Source organism: Pleurodeles waltl, chromosome 10 (genome assembly GCF_031143425.1).
Source record: "Pleurodeles waltl isolate 20211129_DDA chromosome 10, aPleWal1.hap1.20221129, whole genome shotgun sequence".
NCBI classification, from domain to species: Eukaryota; Metazoa; Chordata; class Amphibia; order Caudata; family Salamandridae; genus Pleurodeles; species Pleurodeles waltl.
The window spans coordinates 143,282,325-143,304,133 of NC_090449.1; the positions used below are offsets into that span (position 1 = coordinate 143,282,325).

The following is a 21,809-nucleotide window of genomic DNA, read 5'->3' on the forward strand; positions in this document are numbered from 1 at the left end:
TACAAGAAAACCTATTTTGTTTGATTAAGTAGACTAAAGTTTGCTGCATGCATTGCAAAAATCTAGTCCACATACCCATGAGGTCCAGCCCACATAACCTAGGACTTTTTAGTTTACTAACATTGCCATCAGGGCAGGCATGTTTCTCATTTTATTTTAAACCCTCAATAAATAATAAATTACTAAACCATGATTTGGTAACATATTGGCATCTACACACAGTAACTTTCCAAGAAATGTCCAAAAACCTCTCCACTAACTTACAGCTTTACTGATACAACTATATAGTGTATTAACAATCTGTGAAAATTGGGTTTCAGAAAACATATCCTTTGCACATCAACATGTAAAGTATTCTGATTTGTTTTCATCCTATTAAAATATTTTTTCATCACACAAATGTAACAAAGGGCTTTCACAACTACTGAAATATACTTTGAAATGTTTGCAAAGTTGACTTAGTCATATAAATGTTGTGTGTTAGGCTAAACCTGACACCCTGTATCCTTTTATTGTACATTCTAAGCAGCAGGTCACACAGTTCATCTTACACATTCCCGGAACTCTGCAATCAGAAGGAAAATTAATTGTAAGAAAAACTGACTTTTGACCTCTGTCTGAAACAGAGCAAATGTGACATAATAACAAGATCTAAAGGCATCTTTTATTGCCCCTCCACCTTTCAACTGAACAGAACACCTGTTCAGTGTCAAGTCGCCAGAAGAGGCATGTAAAATAGTTTGACCTGATCAAATAAGACTCACCAATGCAAGTGGATTTTTTGAGTCTTGAACCATATAAAGCTCAACACGACCGAGATTATGACCTGCGGACAATGGCAAAAGTACCAGCCTACAGCCATATAGTCTAAAACTTGAAGCCCCTCAACAAAATCAATAGGTAGGAAACTAGAAGTAACCATGGATTTAGACCCATCCTTGATAACGCATGCTAACAACCTCTTAAAGAGTGCATTCTGCACAGAAAACAGAATGTTCCATCTTAACATACGCTGCATACCAACAAACAGTAAGCCAGCCTCACGTTCATTATCTCCAAGCTTGTCCATGCCAATAGCCTATACTCTGAAACACTCACTTATTATACACAAAATACAGCTCTTCCAAACGCTACCGCAAGGCCAATCGCTCCACAGGCTACCTATACCTAGAACGGTGATCTTCAAAGCACCATGCATTGTTCACAGAGCCTCCTAAGAAAAAGGGCTGCCATACCTACAAGTTAAATTCAAGCAAAACAAACAACACTGTGTGCCAGGACTGCACCACTTATACCACTTTTACAAACAAAATCTGTAGGAAGCACTGCTTCTCAGTACAGGTGCCAAGGTTTGGAAGTCACTACCAGCCAACATTAGATTCAGGAGCACAAACACTTTCAAAGAAAGCTGAAAACCTGGCTATTTCCAATATAACTGCACCACATAAATTCTGGCAACAATGCCCAGAAAACACCCTCAAGCAAAATCCTCCACTTACAAAGCACAAACTGCATATAACTCAACCAGCAAACTGCTTTCAACATCCATGTAAGCTAAGAAAGGGCTTGCCATCATATTATATTTATGTACTTGCATTTGCAATAATACTAAAACCATAATACACAGCAGTGTGCAGCAAATTATACCTTATATTTCTTAAATTCACATAAGACATAATCGCTATGAAGGTTGTCCATCACCAGCACTGTACAGCCAAGAAATAAAAATGCTGAATGAGCAGGCATGGATAGTTGACGAGACTGTCACTCACTGCTGGACAATTTGGACGACTTTAATATAGTCCATCACCCCAGGTCCCAAATATCTATACAATCGGAAGGCTTCTTTACATCTTACAGGCACTCAGATATGGGAAGATAATAAAAAAATGCTCATCCCAATAAATGTCTCCACTTCGCTCTACTTCAAACCATGCCAGCTAGGGACCACAATGATACACAAAATCTCAGATTAGACAAGCCAGTGCAGTAACCAGCTATGCAGACCATATCATAAGTAACATAAATGGACCTGCAGAACTGTTTAAAGCTGCCCCTATACTAAAAACTATGAAACTGAGTGAAAGGCACTCACACTTCATAAGCTCCCACAGTGCTTTGCACTGTGTCTAACAACAAGGTAACAGCACCCCTACGATCATCGCCATGACATGGAAACACTTGGCATGTGATCAAAACAAAAACATCCTTCCAACCACACACTCTGCATAGTGTAACATGCTACCCATGTAGGCAAGCACTTCAGCAACCCACATGGGGGTAATAAGCACTATGTAAATGCTGAAATAGAATACAATTAAGGTACTGGGTGGAGGCCAAAGACTGTCTTGATTCCACCATGAAATATTCCGATGCGTTAATACGGTCACTGATGTTCATTTATTGCATGAGACTATACCCTGAATAATGAGGCCTTTTTTGATGAATAGCTGCTTGTACTTTATCAGATCGTTTGTTTTCCCTAAGAGAAGACAAAAATCCTTCTAAAATCTAGTGAATGAAGAGCTTGTTCTGCTGTAGAAGACAGATTAGGGAAAAATTTGGTATTTTGATTGCTTGCTTAATGTGAAAAATCAAACAATTTTGTAGCTGAAAGGAAGGATGGATGCGTCATGACCAACCTGTTCATGTGAACATACTGTATGGCTCTACAGCAGACACTGCTTGCACTTCAACTTCACTCTCCCATGGGGAGGAAGTAATGGCAATTAAAAAGGCTGTTTTCCAGTAAGGATTCTGATACGTAGCTTTGTGAACAAGACTGAATGGCAGGGCCATTATTTTTAAACAGTATTAGGTTCAGTTCCCCACAGAGGAGGTCTTCTGACAGGGAGAAACATCTTCCTGCAAACATACTTTGATTAGCAGGGTTCTGAAAGATTAAATTTGCCTTAAGGATTTTCTATAAGCCGTAATTGCAACAAGATGAAATTTTATTGAAGGTAAGTGCAACTTTGACTGGGCCAAATGCAACAGATATGGTAGAAGCCAACTTGGCACGATATAAGGTTTCGCCCATTCCTCTGGCACCAGATGTAGAATTTCATCCACTACATAGCACAACAACCTCTTATTGAGGGATATTTTTCATCTTAAGATCTCTATATGTGCCTGTGGTAGATTCAGATGTTACATTTGGACGTTGGATTGGCAGCTGAAGTCTAGTTAGCAGATTATGCCTCCTTTGTGTTTTTTGTGGCAGGCGGACATTTGAAGCAGATCAGGAAACAAAGTGTTGCTCAGTCTAGCGCTATCATGGATTGCTGATGGGAGACACACAGTTCCATTATTATTGAACACATATGTGTTTGAGGAGGAGGTTGGAGGGAAAGCTGTGGATAAGCACTTGACCAACTGGTACCACAGCATTTCCCACTGACTTTGGTTCTGGGTGCGATTTATCAGCATATTCCGTTTTGAACCAATGCAAAGAAATCTAATGGAGTTAACCACTCTTCAATGAGCTCTCACAATCTGTCCAGGACCCGCTCTTTTTCTTAATATTAACTCACGAAGTATGCATGTTGGTTCAGAATACTCAGGATGTGCGCTTCTAATAGTCTGAGGTGTCCGGTCTAGCACCAGACTGTCAGCACTTCCAGGAATATGATCTGCATAGATGACCAAACAGGTGTCATCTATAAGAGACGAGTGACATCGACTGTGGAATACTATCATTCAAATGGTTCAGCAATCTCCTTCCCAGTCTGTTCTTTGTCACAGTTCAACTACAATGTTCCAAATGCAAGGCTGCATATGTAACCTCTGCAGCAAGGCCTAAAAGATCAATGGCCTGAGAGATGGGATAATTGGGCCAGGTCTGTTGTCAATTGGGAAAACAGTCTGCAACTAACAATTTCTGTTAAACACAACCTTGTACGGTGGTGCAATACTCAATCTACTCAAAGGAGCACCCGGTTAGGAGAAGACCTAAACAATTTATTTTAACATATGCATCTGAAATGATGTGGAACTTATCTAGTTCAGTCAGTCAGTCAGTTAAGGGACAGTGGATTAAGAAGGAAGGTTCATAACTCATCAATTGTCTATAGCAGAGAGCTTTCAACGCTTTCCTGTTATCTCAAATGATTAAAAGCATTCAAAGGCAAATAGCACCATGGCCAAGCAGTACCTAAATAAGCAGAGGGGTAATTGGCCGTGGCCACTACTTGGAATTGCAGGGAACCTAGGAAAGAAAAATTTCTGAAAAATCACTACACGGGATTTATCCAAATAAGAGATCAAACAAGTGGATGTGTGCAACAGATAAGAAAGATGCTTACTTCCTCATCTGTTCTTGATTAATTTGTGAACCAAAGATCAAAAATAAATAAACACAAAATTGTCTATTTTCCGGCCTTGGGCCTTTCTTTTGAACCAGAAGATAACTGGAGTCAACTCCTTGACCTTTTCCTGAAGTGGTATCAGCTCTACTGCACGTTGTTTTAGCAGAAGAAATCTTTTGTTCCTCAAGATGGAAATTTGGATCTGGTGCTGGTTTTAGAGAAACCAGCTGTGAACTGGTCTTGAAATGTAGACGTACTCATGATACAATGTTAAGCACCCATTTACCTGTTGTGGTGAATTTCCGCCAATGCTGAAATAAAGTTACCACTCCTCCACTGGAGTAGGTAACAGAGGAAGGTGAGGTTATAATTAGGCAGTCACTGCCCAATACCCGAGGAATGCCCCCCTCTAGAATTCAATGTTTTGTTGGTTCAGATTTTGGTTAGGAGGATCTTCCGTTAATACTGATAACTTTGGCCTTGCTTCTGCTGCTGTTGTGACTGGTAAGACTGATGGGGACTGCAGAAAGTACCTCCCAGATTTTATACTGCTTGTTGAACTTCTTCCAATTCTCCAGGCAAACAGCCTTCAAAGACTCCACCTCACTCTTCATCTTCAGCATTTTTTCCAGAAGGCTGCTCTTACATTGTGGATCACAGGAAAGGAAAGTTCCTACTCTTCAGCTGAGCCTCAGGCTTCACAAAGCCAGGATGTTCTTTGTAGGCATACACAGTGGCGGTATCCAGTCGCAACTAGTTCAGCTGAACCGGCTGCTGTACAAATTACCTAATTATCAAACTAAGGAAGTCATGTTCAACATTTCAAAGTAGCCATGCTGCTGCTGTCTAAGCAGTTTGTCAGTGAAAAAACTCATTCCTAGATACCAGTCTAACAGTAGTTTCATAGGCATTCTTTAAGTGAACAGCTGCTGTAACACTTACTTTTGTGACTGCTGAATCCAGTCTCTTTCAATCTCTCTCCAGAACAGCTGTTGTCTCTGATGCAGAGAGGTGGAGGCGTCTAACAGATGGTACAGTGATCTGAAGCAGATTTAATGAATTATGGATCCTGTTCGGGAGGGCCTTAATTTTTTTTTTTTTTTTTTTTTTTTTTTTTTAAAGAGGATTGGTATTGTTACATTTACAGTCACTTAAGTAAAGTAATTTTTCTTCCACAATATCCAGAAGTTCTGTGATCAGGTGCATGAGCAGTACTGTCAGAGCTCTTTGGTGCTAGGGCACTAAAGTCACTAACACCACTGGTTGCGGATCCCTCCACAAAATATTCAACTCAAAGGCCCTTCTTGAAAGAACATTAGGAAACGTTACGATACCATTGTATGAAGGTGATCTACATCTCTTAGGCTGCTTGGACTATGGGAAGAAGTACAATGACTATTCCTAGGTGATGCAGAAGCCTGTGTAATCTTCACAAATGCACCTAATGATGAAGTGGGTTTAGACACCATCGCTGGAGGAGGCAGATCCAAGCGACGCATAGGCTCATGCACAGGATTCTAAAAAATAACAGTCATCAGATGGAGAGAAAATCGATCTTGAGAGACGGGCGGACAAGAAAAAGGCAGTTGTGAGATTTCTCATGGAGTGTGCTGAAATATCTTCTTTGAGATGACATTAAGAATGTTTAAATTGATATGTGCAACACTGGTAGGTATTCTGTGGAAGTGAGTCCTAGGGAATTTAAAGACTACGCTGCACATACATTATTGATTAACAGCAAAGATGTTTTCTTTGTGTGTGTCAACAGTCAATAAAGGTGTTGGTTCTACTCAAAGTCAATGGAATAGATGAAAGTTGACAGTGAAAGTGAACAGCGCGCTGTTGGCTTGGTATGGAAAAAATTTAAATCTGAAATGTCTTCTGTGGCATGGTGCTGACTTCAAGTCAGCTTTTGACAGTTAACGACAAAGCACTTGAGGCAAATGTGGTTACTTTATATGTCGTTCTTGAATGACGTTAAGAGTGGTGAAATCAGTGCATGTTTTTTTTTTTTTTTTAAGCTCTGACTGCCTCTCAGTGGAAGATTGTGAATGTCTTTTCTATCTTCTTTTCCTTTCTTCCTCAGCTCTAATGTCCTGCAGGCATGCCTCCAAGACTTATGCCTTCATGCAACTTTAGGGCTCTTTTACACATCATCTGACATACTTCTAGGCCCAGACGAAATTTAAATAATGCTGGCATAGTTTATCATTTTGAATTATACTTGCTATGCAAAATTCCCACCATTATGCCACCGCTCTAGAGTGAAGAGAGAAAGTAAACAACCATAATTTGAACAGCTATTGCTTGCAGCACTTGTGTTTTTTTGTGCTTTTTTTAAACCAAGGAATACATCCTTGGGTGAAGGTGCAGGGGCCCATGGTGTGCAAAAATACAGTGCTAACTGGTGCAAAAATAAAAGAACTGACGCCAGGGCGCTGGGAGCTGCCTATATATGCCCCCCAAACATCACTGTTTGAGCAGACAATACAGACAACATCACGTAGAGCTGAGTGATGCCATCTAACAGCGCACAGGCATACTGCTCACGAAACAAATTCCGGTTCTGTTCTTACACCTGGGGTTAATTTTGAAGTAAGGAATCTGCTAGAAGTCTATCAGATTGGTAGATTGTTTTCTATGCAATTACGCCATAGAAAATGGAGTTCTGAACACCCCAACATATTTCACTCTTTCATCAAATAGGACGCTGGTTGGCATTCCATACTGTGTGATCGGATACAGCCTTCTTCCTCCCAACAGGAGAAACACTTGGAAAAGGAAGTCATTTCAGACAATCTATCACAACCAGGGCCCTAACAGCAGAACGTTTAATACGTTTTAGACATGTTTTAACACAAGACACTACAATGATGGCATGAAATGGGCTCTTTAGAGTACATGCAGTCTAAATTTCAGAATCAATCCTGCCTTAGATAAGCTTCCCAAGAGTGATGCTCATCATAAGGACTCACCCTGTGTTTATAATTCTATGGACAGATACTTTATTTTGATGTATTCTGGGATCCATGAAGAGGGGAATTATTCTCGTGGTTATGACTATCAAAAAAAGAGAGTATTATACCTCACTACGTCCACATCTTCCTGCACATTTATTCCTATGATTCAATCTGAAATAAAAACCAAACATACTGTACGCCTTAAAGAAGCAGTTATTTATCTCGGGGGAATCAATTACATGTAATGGTTAATTATTCCTCTGTAAATTGATAATTGAGGAGGGATTATTTCATCTGCTTCCATTCTAGTTAATTTCACATTGCCAATGAAAATTAATATATCTGTAGAGCAATACAGTTTTGTCAAACCAAATGCTGGCGAAATATTTTGAAATGGCAAGAATAAGCACCAAGTCCTGATGTTATACCATTATTTATTGTGAAAGCATTCCTTAGGTTGGTTGTAAAAGTCCCAGGCTTTACATGGTTAAGACTAGAGAAATGTACTAAACATGACTACTAACACAAAGCACAAAGAACAACTGGACCAAATTCCACATTGAATATTGTCGGATGGACTCTTGTTCCAATGGAAGAGACTGTTCACAGAAAGGTGATCCGGGCAGCTGCACTCTATTATGCACAGTATTGACTGTTCTTCACAGCAGCTATTTATTACGATTCAAAATGGTATTGCAAATAGCTGTAAAGTAGAAATACTTATTTAAGTGCAAGATAAAGGCACCTTTTTCCAGTCACATTTTAGAATATTTGTTTTTGATGGGTTTTAATTTCAGAAGTTAGAATAATATTTACAAAACCTATGGAGAATAGTAAATTTAAGCCAGCCAAAAGGTGCTTGTCAGAGAGGACAAGGACTCTTGCTCCCTCCCACAGGCAGCAGCTGTAAAATGAACTTCTTTTGCAGATCCTGTATGTACTACCAGTCCTCTCAGGCCTCCCCAAGCCAAGCATTAGTGGCTTTCAAACTGTACTTTCTCCATTACCATCCAGGCAAAGAGCAGGTGGCCAGCTGTTTCAGGGGAAACGCATGCGGAGAGTAGGGAACACTCCAAGCTCATTTCTCGAACTGGAGCTCACTGGAGTGCACAGACAGTGGGAGATGTCCAGTTTGGGGATGGCCTTTGAAGGTTGTTCTTATGGCCGGGATATGAGGCCTATCCTATGAGTGGGAACACAGTAATGTGTGCTGGTACTTTCGAATAGCAACCGCAGGCATGCATTTCTATCCACTCCTTAAGAACAGTCGAGATTCATGGTGTGGGGTCCCATCTTCAGCCACAGTGGTTCTTGAGTTAAGTTGCAGGGCCCCTTTCCACTGAATAGTCGTAACAAGAGTGTGGGCAATCACTAGAGACTTCCATACCTTTGAAAAGTCTGGAGAAACTGGTCCATCTAAGATAGGAAGAGACCCACACACTGCCTGTACCAGTCACTACCCATCAGTTTGAGGCATATGTTTCTTATTTGGCACGGCGTTCAGAGTAAGGAAGGACAACATCTACTTTAGACCAACATCTACTATTAAGACACCAGGTCCAAGGTTTTCAATTATGTTTTCAGTCTGTCACCATGTGATTGTCATTTCAAATTGCCCTTTTCAAGGGAGTCAAGAGTGAGCGCTGTAGGTGTTATTTTGCTTGCTGCAGGCCTGGGTGTACTAGAGGGACATACTGGCAACAATACAGCACTGTGTGTGTGTGTGCACTATCTGCAGCATTTAAAGAAGAGAGAAAAGCATTCTTCTGGTGGTACATTCACTAAGCTTATGTTTGTATTCTGCCCTAGCTGGATTCCTGCATTGGATGCATGCCCATAATACAGGGCTGCAGAGGCCAGCAGGTGCAGCAGCTTAAGCTAATGCAATTGGAGAGCAAACAGAATTTACCAGTGTTACCTGCCTGTGTAGGTTTGTGCGTTTTCACAGGAAGGTACTTACATTGTAGGTCTCTGAACTTGGTTTGCATTGGTACCTTATTTCTCCATTCCAAGCTAGAACAGGCTGCTGTGACAATAGGTTATTGAGCCGAGCAATGTCATGCTTACTTGCAATAAACATGAACAGCCAGAACACACATATGTAAACCATAAAACACCTATATATGTATGTGAGCAAATACACAGGTGGGCATCCACACAATCATGCAAAAATACATAGATAAAATATACAGACTACACATGCACAGACTAGACACTCACATGTGCACATACTATAAACGCACCTATGTACAGACATACTCACAAACTCAAACTAATTTGATACAGCAGTCAGATACAATGCGTAGGTACCTATAAGGATGATGCTAAAGCACTGATAAGTGCAAGTGGGTAGGACAGTGCAATGTTTTTACAAACAGGGTTCATTCTGAACCAACACATGTATTCAAGCTACTTTCCCAGATAAGTGTAAGAGTCAAAGAAATGTGCACTGTTCATTCACTGGCCCAAATTTTCTATACGAGTGCAAGCATCATGCAACGCAGCAGCCAAAGATGGCAGCCACAATGCATCATGTCATAGAACATGGTGGCCAACATGAATGTATAAGACATGCACTTTCAGGATGGCCAGCTGCTATTATTGTACTCTGGCAAATCCGGTATTGGGGAAAGACAAAAGCATTGGCAATCAAGACCTACTGGGTTTGCCAAAGATTGTTTTAACTTTGGACCATTCACAGTTAAGCCTTAGAAGCTTTTTTCCAGAAACGATACAAGGCCTGACCTGCATGTACAATTACTTATATACATCACTTGACATCCAAAGGGAGTACTTGACCTCTGAAGTAAAGCCAATTGGACAATAAAGCTCCCTGATGGATGCAAAGCGGCTGAATAAAAAGCATTTTAGTCTAGGATCAATACTTAAGGAGAGCTGCAGTAAAACTTACAAAATAAAATAGGGCAAGTGGAAGTAGATGGATAAGCAGCTTCACTTTACCTGATTTTCAGTAATAACCACATCAGACAAGCCAAGGCATTTCAACACAAAGGTCAAATTGAACAAGCATTTCTTGACCCTTATTAGTGATGTAACCTGGTAACTAGATGGAACATCTTCTCCACTCCTACACAGTCGTCTTATTGCTGATAGTAAAACTGGTTAAACTGAGGTGAAATAGTACAAAAGATTCCAGAATGCAATAACGTGTTACATGTCAGGCCAGCACTGGAGAAGCACCCTACTAACATCAAGCCGGCTGGTAACCTTTATTCCAACTTTAACAGGTTGCGTTATGTCTGGGAATTTATTTATCAAGCTTGAGTATCAAGGGTCACTAAGTATCTGTATTTCACGTGAAATAATGGGATGAAAAATATATGAAAAAAGACAGCCCCAAACTAGATGCACGATAACCTGACACAGACCACCAACGATGGTTGAGAATGCATTATGTGCATTGAGTGTAGACCAGTAATAGGAAAAGGCACAGCATATGTTGACCAGTTGGCATCTTTATATTTTTAGACTGTCCAGTTAGAGAATTCAGAAGTTTACTACTTCAGTGTGAAGAATGAGTGGTGCTGCCTAACACCTGAAGTCAGATGGCCATTATTACCTTCTGCAATGCATGCAAGCCAGAAAGCAGTCTCCTGGGTATTTAATTTGCACCCATTAGGTAGGATAATAGGTGTTCATGCGTGCTGTTTGAATCTGGGCCACACGTGGCTTACACAGCATTTGCTCAATCTCATGACAAATTGTACATGACCAACGTGGGCAGTAACAAAGCTATGCAACTGAATGTCTTGCTGATGAAAAGATCAGTTAGAACAAGCCAATAATTGAATCAACATAGTTAAACAGGGGAAAAGTGCTCAGCGATAACTAGTCTACGATCTTGAGACTTACTTCTAGATTCACGTGCTATACATTATTCTGCCATCTAGTGGTTGGCTTAAAAAATGATACTGTCATGAATTACACGTTTTCGGGAGTCAGGGCAGACTGAAAAGTTGCCACAATGCAGGTCAGCACTGTGGATGTAATCAAACACAGGACGATCAGTCATTTGACTGACTGCTGATGAGGACAGCTGAAGGTGTCAAAAGTTGAGGAGCCGCTGACTAAAGACTGAAGCTGTTGGTGTAAACAACGTCGCTCATGGAACGTTAGCTCTATAAGCTAATCCAATGATGTACCTGCTGACTATGATGGTTTTATGTATCTTGGTAGCAAAGCGGATCGCATTTAACTAGGATTTAGTCTAGAGATGTGTGGATGTCTCAGTCACTAGATATTCAAGGCAATTTTTGTGCAGAATGCTCCAGAAACCTCTCCAACATTTTGTAAGGATAGGATGGCACAGGAAATCTTACTTCCTCTTTCGATGGAAATTTGGAAGGAGCTTCGTAAACCAACTCTGGAAGCTCAAGATCCTGCTTCTTTAGCTGCTGCCTTTTTTAAAGTGTATGGCGAGGTACTGTGGCAGGGGGGCGCAACCTCGTGTATAGAGTAACATTTATTTTTCTACAGGAGAAATAAAGGGAACATTATTTCCTGCTAAGTGGGGATTTTGAGGCAAAGGTTTTGAAACTATAAAAAAATGTGCTGCCTCATGTCTAGAGTACAACACTATAAGCACGGTTTCTGCAGGTCATCCACTTGTGTTTTTTCTTTAGGCACAATCTCAGAAATCCTTTTAGGCAGTGACTGCCATGATTAGGTAGGTACTTCCCCTAGGTCAGTGCACACACTCCAAATATACTCATTGCAAAGTGTGGGGTGGATCAGAGCCTGGTCCAAAATGCCCAGCCAAGGTAGTTGAAATTCAAAAGTAAATTAAACTTCTGAGTAAAAAAATTTGCTTTTTCAAAAAATCAGCTCACTCGCTATGTAAGATAGAAATGAGAGCTGTTGTGTGGTCAACAGACAGTGGGGTGCTAGGTATATTCCCCTTACTAGTGAAGTTCAGGTAGGTTGAAATGAGGTGAAATGCTATTAAACACTACTGGTTTACTCTATACTGTTGAATGCTTTGGTAAAATACAGGCGATTCCAAGCCTAGTGGGAAATGATTCAAGCATGTGAATCTATTAAACGGGCAAATACTGCAGGAAACTCAACAGATCATAACTACTACAGCTAGTAATTTCAGGTAAACACTTCAACGAAAACACACGACTACAAGTACAAATTGATGGAGTATAAAAAGTAAAGTGAAAACGTACTTTGCAAATAAAAATCTTCTAAGTAATTCCTCAGTCCAAACACGCTGCCACAAATAGTTCCAAGGTTTACTTTTTGCAATAACGGCTTAAACAATAAACTGTGACCAATAGCAACTTACCTCAAGTTCTTTCTGGTCAAAAGGCTTCAAAAGGTGCTGTGGAATAAGTTCATTAAAGCCCTTCTGAAGAGCCAAAAACTGAGCTTCAATTCCTCTCATGAACCGCCAATTCACATACAACCTTGAAAACACAAAATCCGGAGAATAAATAAAATGTAAGTTTTCAGTGCTGAAAAGAATCTATAAAAACACTTGTGATGAGAGCCACAAATAATTTACACATTCTTTGACTGCAGGGGTTCTAGAGCAGCCTTATTTTGTACGTGAAATTACCTGACATATTCCTTTTTGTTCTCTTCAGTTACAGGCACATTTCTGCCATTAGGTTTGAGCTCATGCTGTAGGATGCGGCCAAAAGCGTTATGCTCTACACAAAATGTATGGTCTAACACTGGAGTGATGTCATTCTCTCTGTCAAAACAAGATGTGAATTACAATTATAAATGATGTATGCATTGGTGCATATAACAGAAGAGCTATCCAAATGAAAATGCATTGTTTTATTGTACACCAATCTTAACCTAGCTCCACAAATCCCCCACTCTTCCACTTCACAGTGGTCTTTTTTCCTTAATCTCCAACACGCTTTGCTTTTGTGCTTTATGGAGAAAAAGATTTCAGACATCTGAACTTTGGTGTACTGTTTAAGGTTGTGATATAGTTATTGATTTCATCCCACAAAATTAAATACATTGTTCAATTTCAAAGAGAACATTAACAAGACTTGCATTTTAGTTGAAGTTATAATAACTTATGGATTTCTTCAACAGGGAAGATAAGTGTAAAAAAAAAAAAAAAAAATTACATTAATGTATTTCTATTCCAGGTGCACAGTAACTTCTGTTGGGTACTTGAAGTACTATAAAACAACGAGAAAATGTGTCAAAATAGAAAACATAAGTGCACAGAGCCTGGAAAAGCACAGCCTTCACAGAATGACCTCCTCAGCACTTTAGGTGTTGAGCATTTGTAGAAGCACAGACCTGGAATCCAGCAAATCTGAGAAGGAAAAAAAAGTATTCATCAGACTATCCCCTACATTACGGCACTGCACACTAAAAAACAAGCATTTGCAATGCAACGGGTCTCACATTTGCTCCAGTTAGAGCTATTAGCGTTGTGAACTCCGAACCGGACTTTTCTTGCCACATAAATTGAAAGGAAAAAAAAAACTAGCTCAATCGCACTATGTAAAACCCAGCACAATCGTGCTGAAATTGAAAAACAAAAAATTGAGCGTGATCACACTATGTAAAACCCAGCGCGTCACGCTGCGAGGAATATAAAAAGATACATTTGTGCAGGTTGAAAACATGGAGCCTTGTATGTTTTCAGTACTTGGCCGGTGCACTTAAAGAGGGCTAAACACCGGAAAAAGGTATGACGTATGCATGCCTTTCACCAATGAAATCAAGAAGGTTTTAAAAGACAAGCCCACAAACCAATGGAAGTGACAGGCATGACACGGATGTGGTTAAAAGCCCAAAGAGAGATTACAACAGGGATGGCGCAATTGTGCGTTCGACCCTAAAAAAAGTTTAGAAAGTGGATGCCAATAACCTTCACCTGGAATTACACAGTCACCTTCTGAGATATTTGGTTTGGTGATAAGGAGCACATTGCATATAATACATATGCCTATAGCTTCTCCAATTAGTCAATTGTGTCCATTCACAAAAGTCAGTACAATCAGCCACAACTGTTTTCAATTCACATCAAGTAATGACAACGAAGAACATGTTAATTACCTCAGTAACACCTTATCTGGTAGAGACAATATCCATCCGCAGATTCTTTACCTTTGAATTTTCCAGGCATCAAACTGGATTTGAAAGATTTTTTGTGAGCAGTACGCTTATGCGCTGGAAGCGTTGTCCACCTTGGCACGCTGACGTCAGTTACTTTTCACACCAGGAGTGCAGAGCCATGAAGTGCACTGACACTGGAATGTTCAAACTAGGGTCCTGAAAGGGACCATCCCTAACCTTAGAAATCTGCCCGAAGAGTGGACAGAAAATCTATGCCTAGATATTGTATGTACATTTAGGCGTTACCGAACGTAATTAACTTGTTCATCTGACTTCTAGTCGCAGATTCCTTACCTTTGAATAGACACCCAAAAACTAATCATGCTCAATGGTGGAAACTACAGACAAATTTAAAACTAGAAGTCCTGAAGGACCGAACTGGTGAAATGCCCATCCCTGTGGCCCAGACTGTACAGGCAGTAGTGTTTGGTAAACATGTGCAGAGAAGCCCACGTTGCTCCCTGGCAGATTTCCAGGATTCGGACTCCATGTGATAACGCAGTAGTTGTAGCTTTGGCTCTGGTGGGTTGCTTCTTGGCCAATGTATAGCATATTTTGATGCAGAGGACAACCCACAGAAGAAAAGTTGAAGAAAGGTTTGGCGGTCTGTTTCTGCACCGCCGAACCTTTCTTCGCCCAAGAATACCCCAGGAAGAGCTGGTCGTCCACCCAGAACTCTTGTGTGCGGTCAAGGTAGAACAGCAATACTCTTTTTGGGTCCAGATGGTGACATCGCTCCTCCTCTTTAGAGGGATGTGGAGGAGCAAAGAAGTGGGAAAGGTGACAGATTGGCCCACATGAAATGGTGTCACAACGTTCGGCAAGAAAGAGACCCTAGTGCGAGGCACCAGTTTGTCTGGAAAGACGGACAAGAATGGAGGCTCGTATGATAAAGCCTGCAGCTCACTTATCCTCCAGGCAGATGTAATCGCTAAAAGAAATTGTTTCTATCATGAGCAGCCAGAGGGGACAATTATGAAAAGGCCTGAGGCATAATGAAAAGAGAAGTGGGAAATGTATGTACAAGACTGTTCAGAAGAAAATGTTACTTACCCAGCAGACATCTATTTGTGGCATGTAGTGCTGTAGATTCACATGCTCTGCATACTCCTGCCATCTAGTGTTTGTTTAGGAGTGTTACAAGTTGTTTTTCTTCAAAGAAGCATTTCCAAGATACAGGATCGCGTGACTCCTACTTCTCGGTGATACAGCACATGGGTATTGAGTCCTTGGTTAGACTGTTTTCCCGCAATAGGGTGAGAGACAGGGTTTAGAAGTACAGAGAAAGGGATGTCCATGAAAGTATCTACATATGTACAGATATAAGGTAACTGAAATGGCCACAGGTATCCGGCGAAGAGGGAAGGCTCATGTGAATCTACAGCACTACATGCCACGAACAGATGTCTACTGGGTAAGTAACATTTTCTGATTGATGAGATGTGTGGCTGTAGGTGCAAATGCTATAATAGACTGTAAAGCAGTTGCTCCATGAAAGCGGTGGTGAGCCTGTGGGAGTTTTTGAAAAAGTGTTCTTAGGACAGCCTGTCCTACACTGGCTTGCTGACGTGCTAGTATATCTACACAATAATGCTTTGTGAATGTATGTGGTGTAGATCAAGTAGCTGCTTTGCACATATCAGCTAAAGGTATGTTTCCCGAGAAAGCCATGGTGGCTCCTTTCTTCCTAGTAGAATGTTCTCTAGGAGTTACTGGCAACTGTCTTTTTGCTTTAGCATAACAGGTTTGTATGCATTTAACTGTCCATCTGGCTATGCTATTTAGGTACTGGACTACCCTTATGAGGTACTGAAAAAGCCACAAAGAGCTGTTTAGCTTTTCTGAAGTCTTTAGTGCTGTTAACATAGGCCATAAGCACCTGTTTGAGATCTGAAGTGTGGAGAGCTCTTAATGTAACCGAGTAAGGTTGCAGGAAGAAAACCTGTATCTCAATGGTTTGATTGATATGGAATTGAGAAACCACATTGGGTAGGATCCTTGCGTTTGTACGAAAAACTCCTTTGTCTTTGTGTTTATGAAAGAAAGGTTTGTCTAATGTTAAGGCCTGGAGCTCACCAACACCCCTGAGTGATTTAATTGAGACTGAAAATACTATTCTCTAGAAAAATGGAACATAATAGGTCATGAGTAAAGTGGCTCAAAAGGAAAGTCCATAAGCCTAGTCAGCACAATATTAAGATTCTAGGATGGTGCTGGGGTAGTCTGGGTGGGATGACTCTTGAGGCCTTCCATGAAGGCTTTGATAACTGGGATTCTTAACAGGGAAGTATGCTGTCTGTTTTGTAAATATGCAGCTATGGTTGCAAGGTGTAGATGGATAGAAGTGTAAGCCAAGTTTGCTTTCGGCAAGAGAAACAAACAGCAAACAATGTCTTGGACAGATGCTTTAATTGGATTTTTATGTTTGGTCTGACAGTAGAAAACAAAACATTTCTATTTTGCAGCATAACAGGCTCTAGTTATAGGCCCACAAGCTTCCTTAAGAATGTGCATACATTCGGAAGGTAATTGTAGATAATCAAACTATGACTTCAGGAGCCATATCACAAGGGTGAGTAACTTGGGGTCTGGTTGTCTGATTTTTCTTTGTTCCTACATGAGGAGATCTGGGCTGTTGTGGAGCTTCTCGGAAGGAACCAGCAAAAGGTCCAGGATTGTAGTGAACCATGGCTGACATGCCCAAGTGGGAGCTATGAGGATCATGGTGAGCAATGCCGGTCTGATTTTCTGAACCAGGAATGGAATGAGAGCGAGAGGTGGAAAAACATATGCAAATAGCCCTGACCAGTTCACTCAGAGCATTGCCCTTGGACTGTGTGGGTACCTGGATGCGAAGCTTGGGCATTCTGCGTTTTCCGCTGGGGTGAAAAGGACTATTTGAGAAGTTCCCCACTTTTGAAAGTATTTTTGAAGGACTTGTGGGTTGAGTTCCCATTCATTGACTTGTTGATGCATCCTGAGCAGGTATGCAAAGTTTAACCGTTCCTGGGAAATACTCTACCACTAAGTAAATGTGATGGTGAAGAGCCGACTTCCATATTGCCAGAGCAAGTTGTGACAACTGGGATGACCGCAACTACAGCCAGGCACTATGTAAATACTCTGGGTGCAGTAGTGACGACAAAAGGCAGGACTTTGAATTGATAACATTTTCCAGCAACCAAAACCTTTAGGTATTTCCAGGGTGCAGGGTGGATGGGGATGTGGAAGTAGGCATCCATTAAGCCTATTGCAGTCGTGAAGTCACCTTGTTTAAATAGTGGAATAGCATCTTGAAGAATAACCATGTGAAAGTGTTCAAAGAGAATGTAATGATTTAAAGGTCTGAGAAACAAAAAAAGTCTGAGCAATCTGTCCTTTTTAGGCTGAGGAAGTATAGGAAGTATACTACTGGTCCCTGTTATTGTAATGGGACAGGCTCTATGACACCTTTGAGGAGCAGGGATTGTACCTCTTCTTCAGAAGGGTGAGATGTTGGTGAGTAACCTGTGAGAGCAAGGGGGAATGTTTGGAGGTGCAGAAGTGAACTCCAGACAATAACCATGTTGGATAATGGAGGACCCATAGGTCCGATGTTGTGTGTTCATTGTGTCTGGAAATCCTGAAGTATTTCCTCTACAGGTGTGGTGTGTGGTTTGGGGAGATGTAGGTAGTCAGTGCTTGGCGGTTGAGGAAGATCCCTGTGTGATAGTGCTTTTGCCTCAGCCTCTGTTATTGTTGCCTCAATGGGCTCTTCTGAAAAAAACTCGATAGTAAGAGGTTGAAGGTTACCTTGTTTGGTAAGTAGATGGTTCAGAGGTTTGTTGCTTTATAAATGCCTATAAATGTAGGGCGATGAAATATGTATCGGAGACTTAAGAGCACCCACTGCCTTTGTGACGTCAGATTCTTTTTTTCTTTTAGCTTCAAGTCTGGAGTTCAATTGAGGACCAAAACGATGCTCCTTGTCAAAGGGCATGTTGAGCACCGCTTGTTGTGCCTCCGGCTTGAAGCTGGAGCATCTAAGCTACGCATGTCCCCTAAGCAATATACTAGTGTTTACCCCACGTGCAGCTGTGTCTGCGGCATCTAATGCACAGTGTATTGAATTGAGACTGTCTGCCCTTCTGAAACAATCTGCTGGCTACATTTACAATGCTCATCTGGGAGATATTGGAAGAACTCCATCTCATCCCAGTAAGCCCTGACGTACCTTGAAAGTAAGGCCTGCGAATTGGCAATATGCCACTGATTTGCTGCTTGTGCAGCAACTCTTGCCTGTCGCATCAAGCCTTTTGCTCTCCTTGGTTGGTGGAGGAGTCTCTCCTGTGGCCAGACTGTTAGCTCACTTCCTTCTAGTGGTAGCGAAACTAGTGGGACCCCGAGAACTCATACATTGGATCTGAAGGGGCAGGTTTAGACTTTTTGGCCACCCTAGGAGTTATAATTCTAGAACGGTCTGACTCTTTAAAGATGTCTGCATGACTAATCATGCCTGGAAGCATAGGAAGAAATGTAATGTCGCTACGTGTAGTGGTCAAAGTATCAAATAGAAAATCCTGTTCTATTGGGTCTTTGTGTAACTGAACATTATGAAAGGCAGCTGCCCTTGTTATGAACTCCTGGCAACTAGTAATCTCCTCGGGAAGGGAGAGTCGCGCAGGATATACAACTGGGTCTGTAATGATCATGGTATCAGGGTCATTTGTGTCCCATGGGTCTGGGTCTTGATGTGTATCACTCAAATAGTCTCCTGCAAATAAAGGGGAGAGGGGAAAGGGGAGAGGGGAGAGGGGAGAGGGGAGAGGGGAGAGGGGAGAGGGGAGAGGGGAGAGGGGAAAGGGGAGAGGGGAAAGGGGAAAGGGGAGAGGGGAGAGGGGAGAGGGGAAAGGGGAAAGGGGAAAGGGGAAAGGGGAAAGGGGAAAGGGGAAAGGGGAAAGGGGAAAGGGGAAAGGGGAAAGGGGAAAGGGGAAAGGGGAAAGGGGAAAGGGGAAAGGGGAAAGGGGAAAGGGGAAAGGGGAAAGAGAAGGGGGAAAGAGAAGGGGGAAAGAGAAGGGGGAAAGAGAAGGGGGAAAGAGGTGGAGGAGAAACGGGAATCTGAGGTGGAGAGGAAGGTGGGTCATGAGGAGGAAGAGGAAAAGGCTTAGTCAAAGAACTGGTAGCCTTGTTCTTAGCGATTGTTTTTTTTTTTTTTTTTTTTTTTTTTTTGGAGGTGTCCAAAGCTTTTCGAAATTATTATTTTCTCATAAAGGTGAAGGAGGAAGTCACAAAATGCCCTACCTCCTCCTGAATATAGAGACAGCGCTGTGTAGTGTTCATAGTTTATAACATTGGCTCAATTGAAGATGGTGTGGTGGAGGATTGATTTGAGTCCACATGCTCCAAAGGAGTTGTCTCCTGTGTTACCATTGGTTCAGCTGATGAGCGTTTCTCGGTTCTGAAGCTGAAGGGGAGTGGGTCATCTAATAGATGATATGCTCGATGCCCAAACTTTGGTGTAAGTCGGTCAGACCTATGTGAAGGAGGTCAATGCCAAAGACTAGGCTACAATCTTGGCTGCTTTCCGTGCTGAGCCGAGGGGCAGGGCAGCCAAAATGGATTTCTGTCCATGGCCTGATGGCAGTGGTGGTCCGATGACCTCTATAAGGTTTTTTTTTTTAAGCGTTTTGCTATAGACAGGAGGGGTATCGGTACTCACTAGTGGCACCGTCACCTCCTGGATCTCAATATCCAACTGAACATCAGAGTCTGAATCTTGAATGAAGGCCTCTCATGTGCGTGTTCCTCCCAGAAGATGTCCAGGGTGTCCTGTGAGGTTTTGTGCACCATCTCCAACCTATGTGCTCTTCGATATTAAAGGGTCTTCTTCGATATGAAGGATCTACAAGAGTCACAGGTAGCCTCCTGGTGACTGGGACAAGGGCACAGATTACACACCTGATGATCGGTGTGGGATAATTTGGAGTGGCGATAAGAGCAGAAACGAAACAGTGTTCAATCTAACAGTTCGACATTCCCTTCGGTGCCGCATAAAGGAAAGCCCGAAATAGACAATGCCTGCCCTAAAGAGCACGTAGTAGGAACTAGACCAGGTGACTTGGAAAGTACGAATGCAAAAGGTGCAAAGTTGTGATCGAGGAACAATACCGTCTGATAAAAGATAGATGGAAGGAAAGATTCGGACCAGAGCAAGTCGAAGACGGAGCAAACAAATACACATCTGAACTCGACAGCAGAGAGACAACAATCTAACAAAGGACTCTATGCCCATGCGCAGTATCACCAAGAAAGAGGAGTCACTTGATTCTGACTTGGAACTGCTTCTTAAAAAAATAAAAAAATAAACTTATAACACTTCGAAACAACACTAGATGGCAGGAATAAGATATCGAACATCTATTTACAATGAGGGATATAAATAAAGCGTGATGGTCAGCCAGCAGAATGAGCACAAAGATAACCCTTCAGAGTACCTAAAGAGTCCTGCTGGGCATGGGTAAGAATAAAAAGAAGGGAATCTGAGCGAAGCAGAAAGTGGGTTGATAAGAGTTCTCTGTACAATATAATGCAAATATTTTCCACGGGGAGACATATACTGTCTTGGCAGAGGGACGCCTGGCTGCCAGAACAACATTTTAGATTTTGGGAGGAAAGTTGAAAGCTGTCAATTGTCACTGCTCAAACTGCACACAAGGCGGCGCAGATTGGAAAGGGTTGGGTGGAGGACCTCCCCTGCTGCTGCGACAGAAGATCCTCCCGTAGAGAGAGACTGATCAAAGGATTGATGCTCATGTTCAGAAGCTCAGGATACCAGACTCCGTGCCCCATACGGAGCCACAAGGATGACTTGGGTCCAGCCGTTCCTATCTTCTTGAGAACTCTGGGTAGGAGTGGTATGGGCAGAAAGGCATACAAGAGGCCACCCGTTCCATTCAAGACAAAAAGCGTCCCAAGAGATAGCTGCCTGGGAAACTCCAGCGCCCTAAACTGCTGACATTGTGCTTTCTCTGGATTTCTAACCAAGGCTCTTCCCACTGCTAAAAGACTGTGCCACCTCCAGAAGGAGATGCCACTCAAGATCCACTAGGCATCTGCAGCTGAGTTAGTCTGCTCCAACGTTCAGAGAACCTGCCAGATGTTGAATCATCAGGGATATACCCTGCTTTTCCAGGCATCGAGAGGTGCAGGGCCTCTTTTGACAAAGGGTCCATTATCCCACCGCACCCTGCTTTGTGCAGGACCACATGGCAGTGGTGTTGACCATGAAGACCTACACTAACCTTCCCTTGATGCAGGGTAGAAAGGCTTTCAATGCCAGTCGACTTGCATGCTGCTTCAGTATGTTGATGTGGAGTCCGGATTCTACCAGAGACCAGAGATGTTTGTTCTCCACCTCTCCCAGATGGCCGCCCCATCCCAGGAG

At 42.0% G+C, this 21,809-nt stretch overlaps 1 protein-coding gene across 4 annotated transcripts in view; it reads right to left on the minus strand.

The window, feature by feature from the left end:
- Window positions 1-21,809, minus strand: part of SMURF1 (SMAD specific E3 ubiquitin protein ligase 1) — a 355,902-nt gene that overhangs the window by 59,054 nt on the left and 275,039 nt on the right. For all 4 annotated transcript variants that reach the window (XM_069210015.1, XM_069210017.1, XM_069210016.1 and 1 more), the window contains 2 exons: window positions 12,852-12,989; window positions 12,579-12,699 (listed from right to left, as the gene is read on the minus strand). In XM_069210015.1, the coding sequence (XP_069066116.1) occupies window positions 12,579-12,699; window positions 12,852-12,989 (259 nt within the window). The remainder of the gene's footprint in view (window positions 1-12,578; window positions 12,700-12,851; window positions 12,990-21,809) is intronic.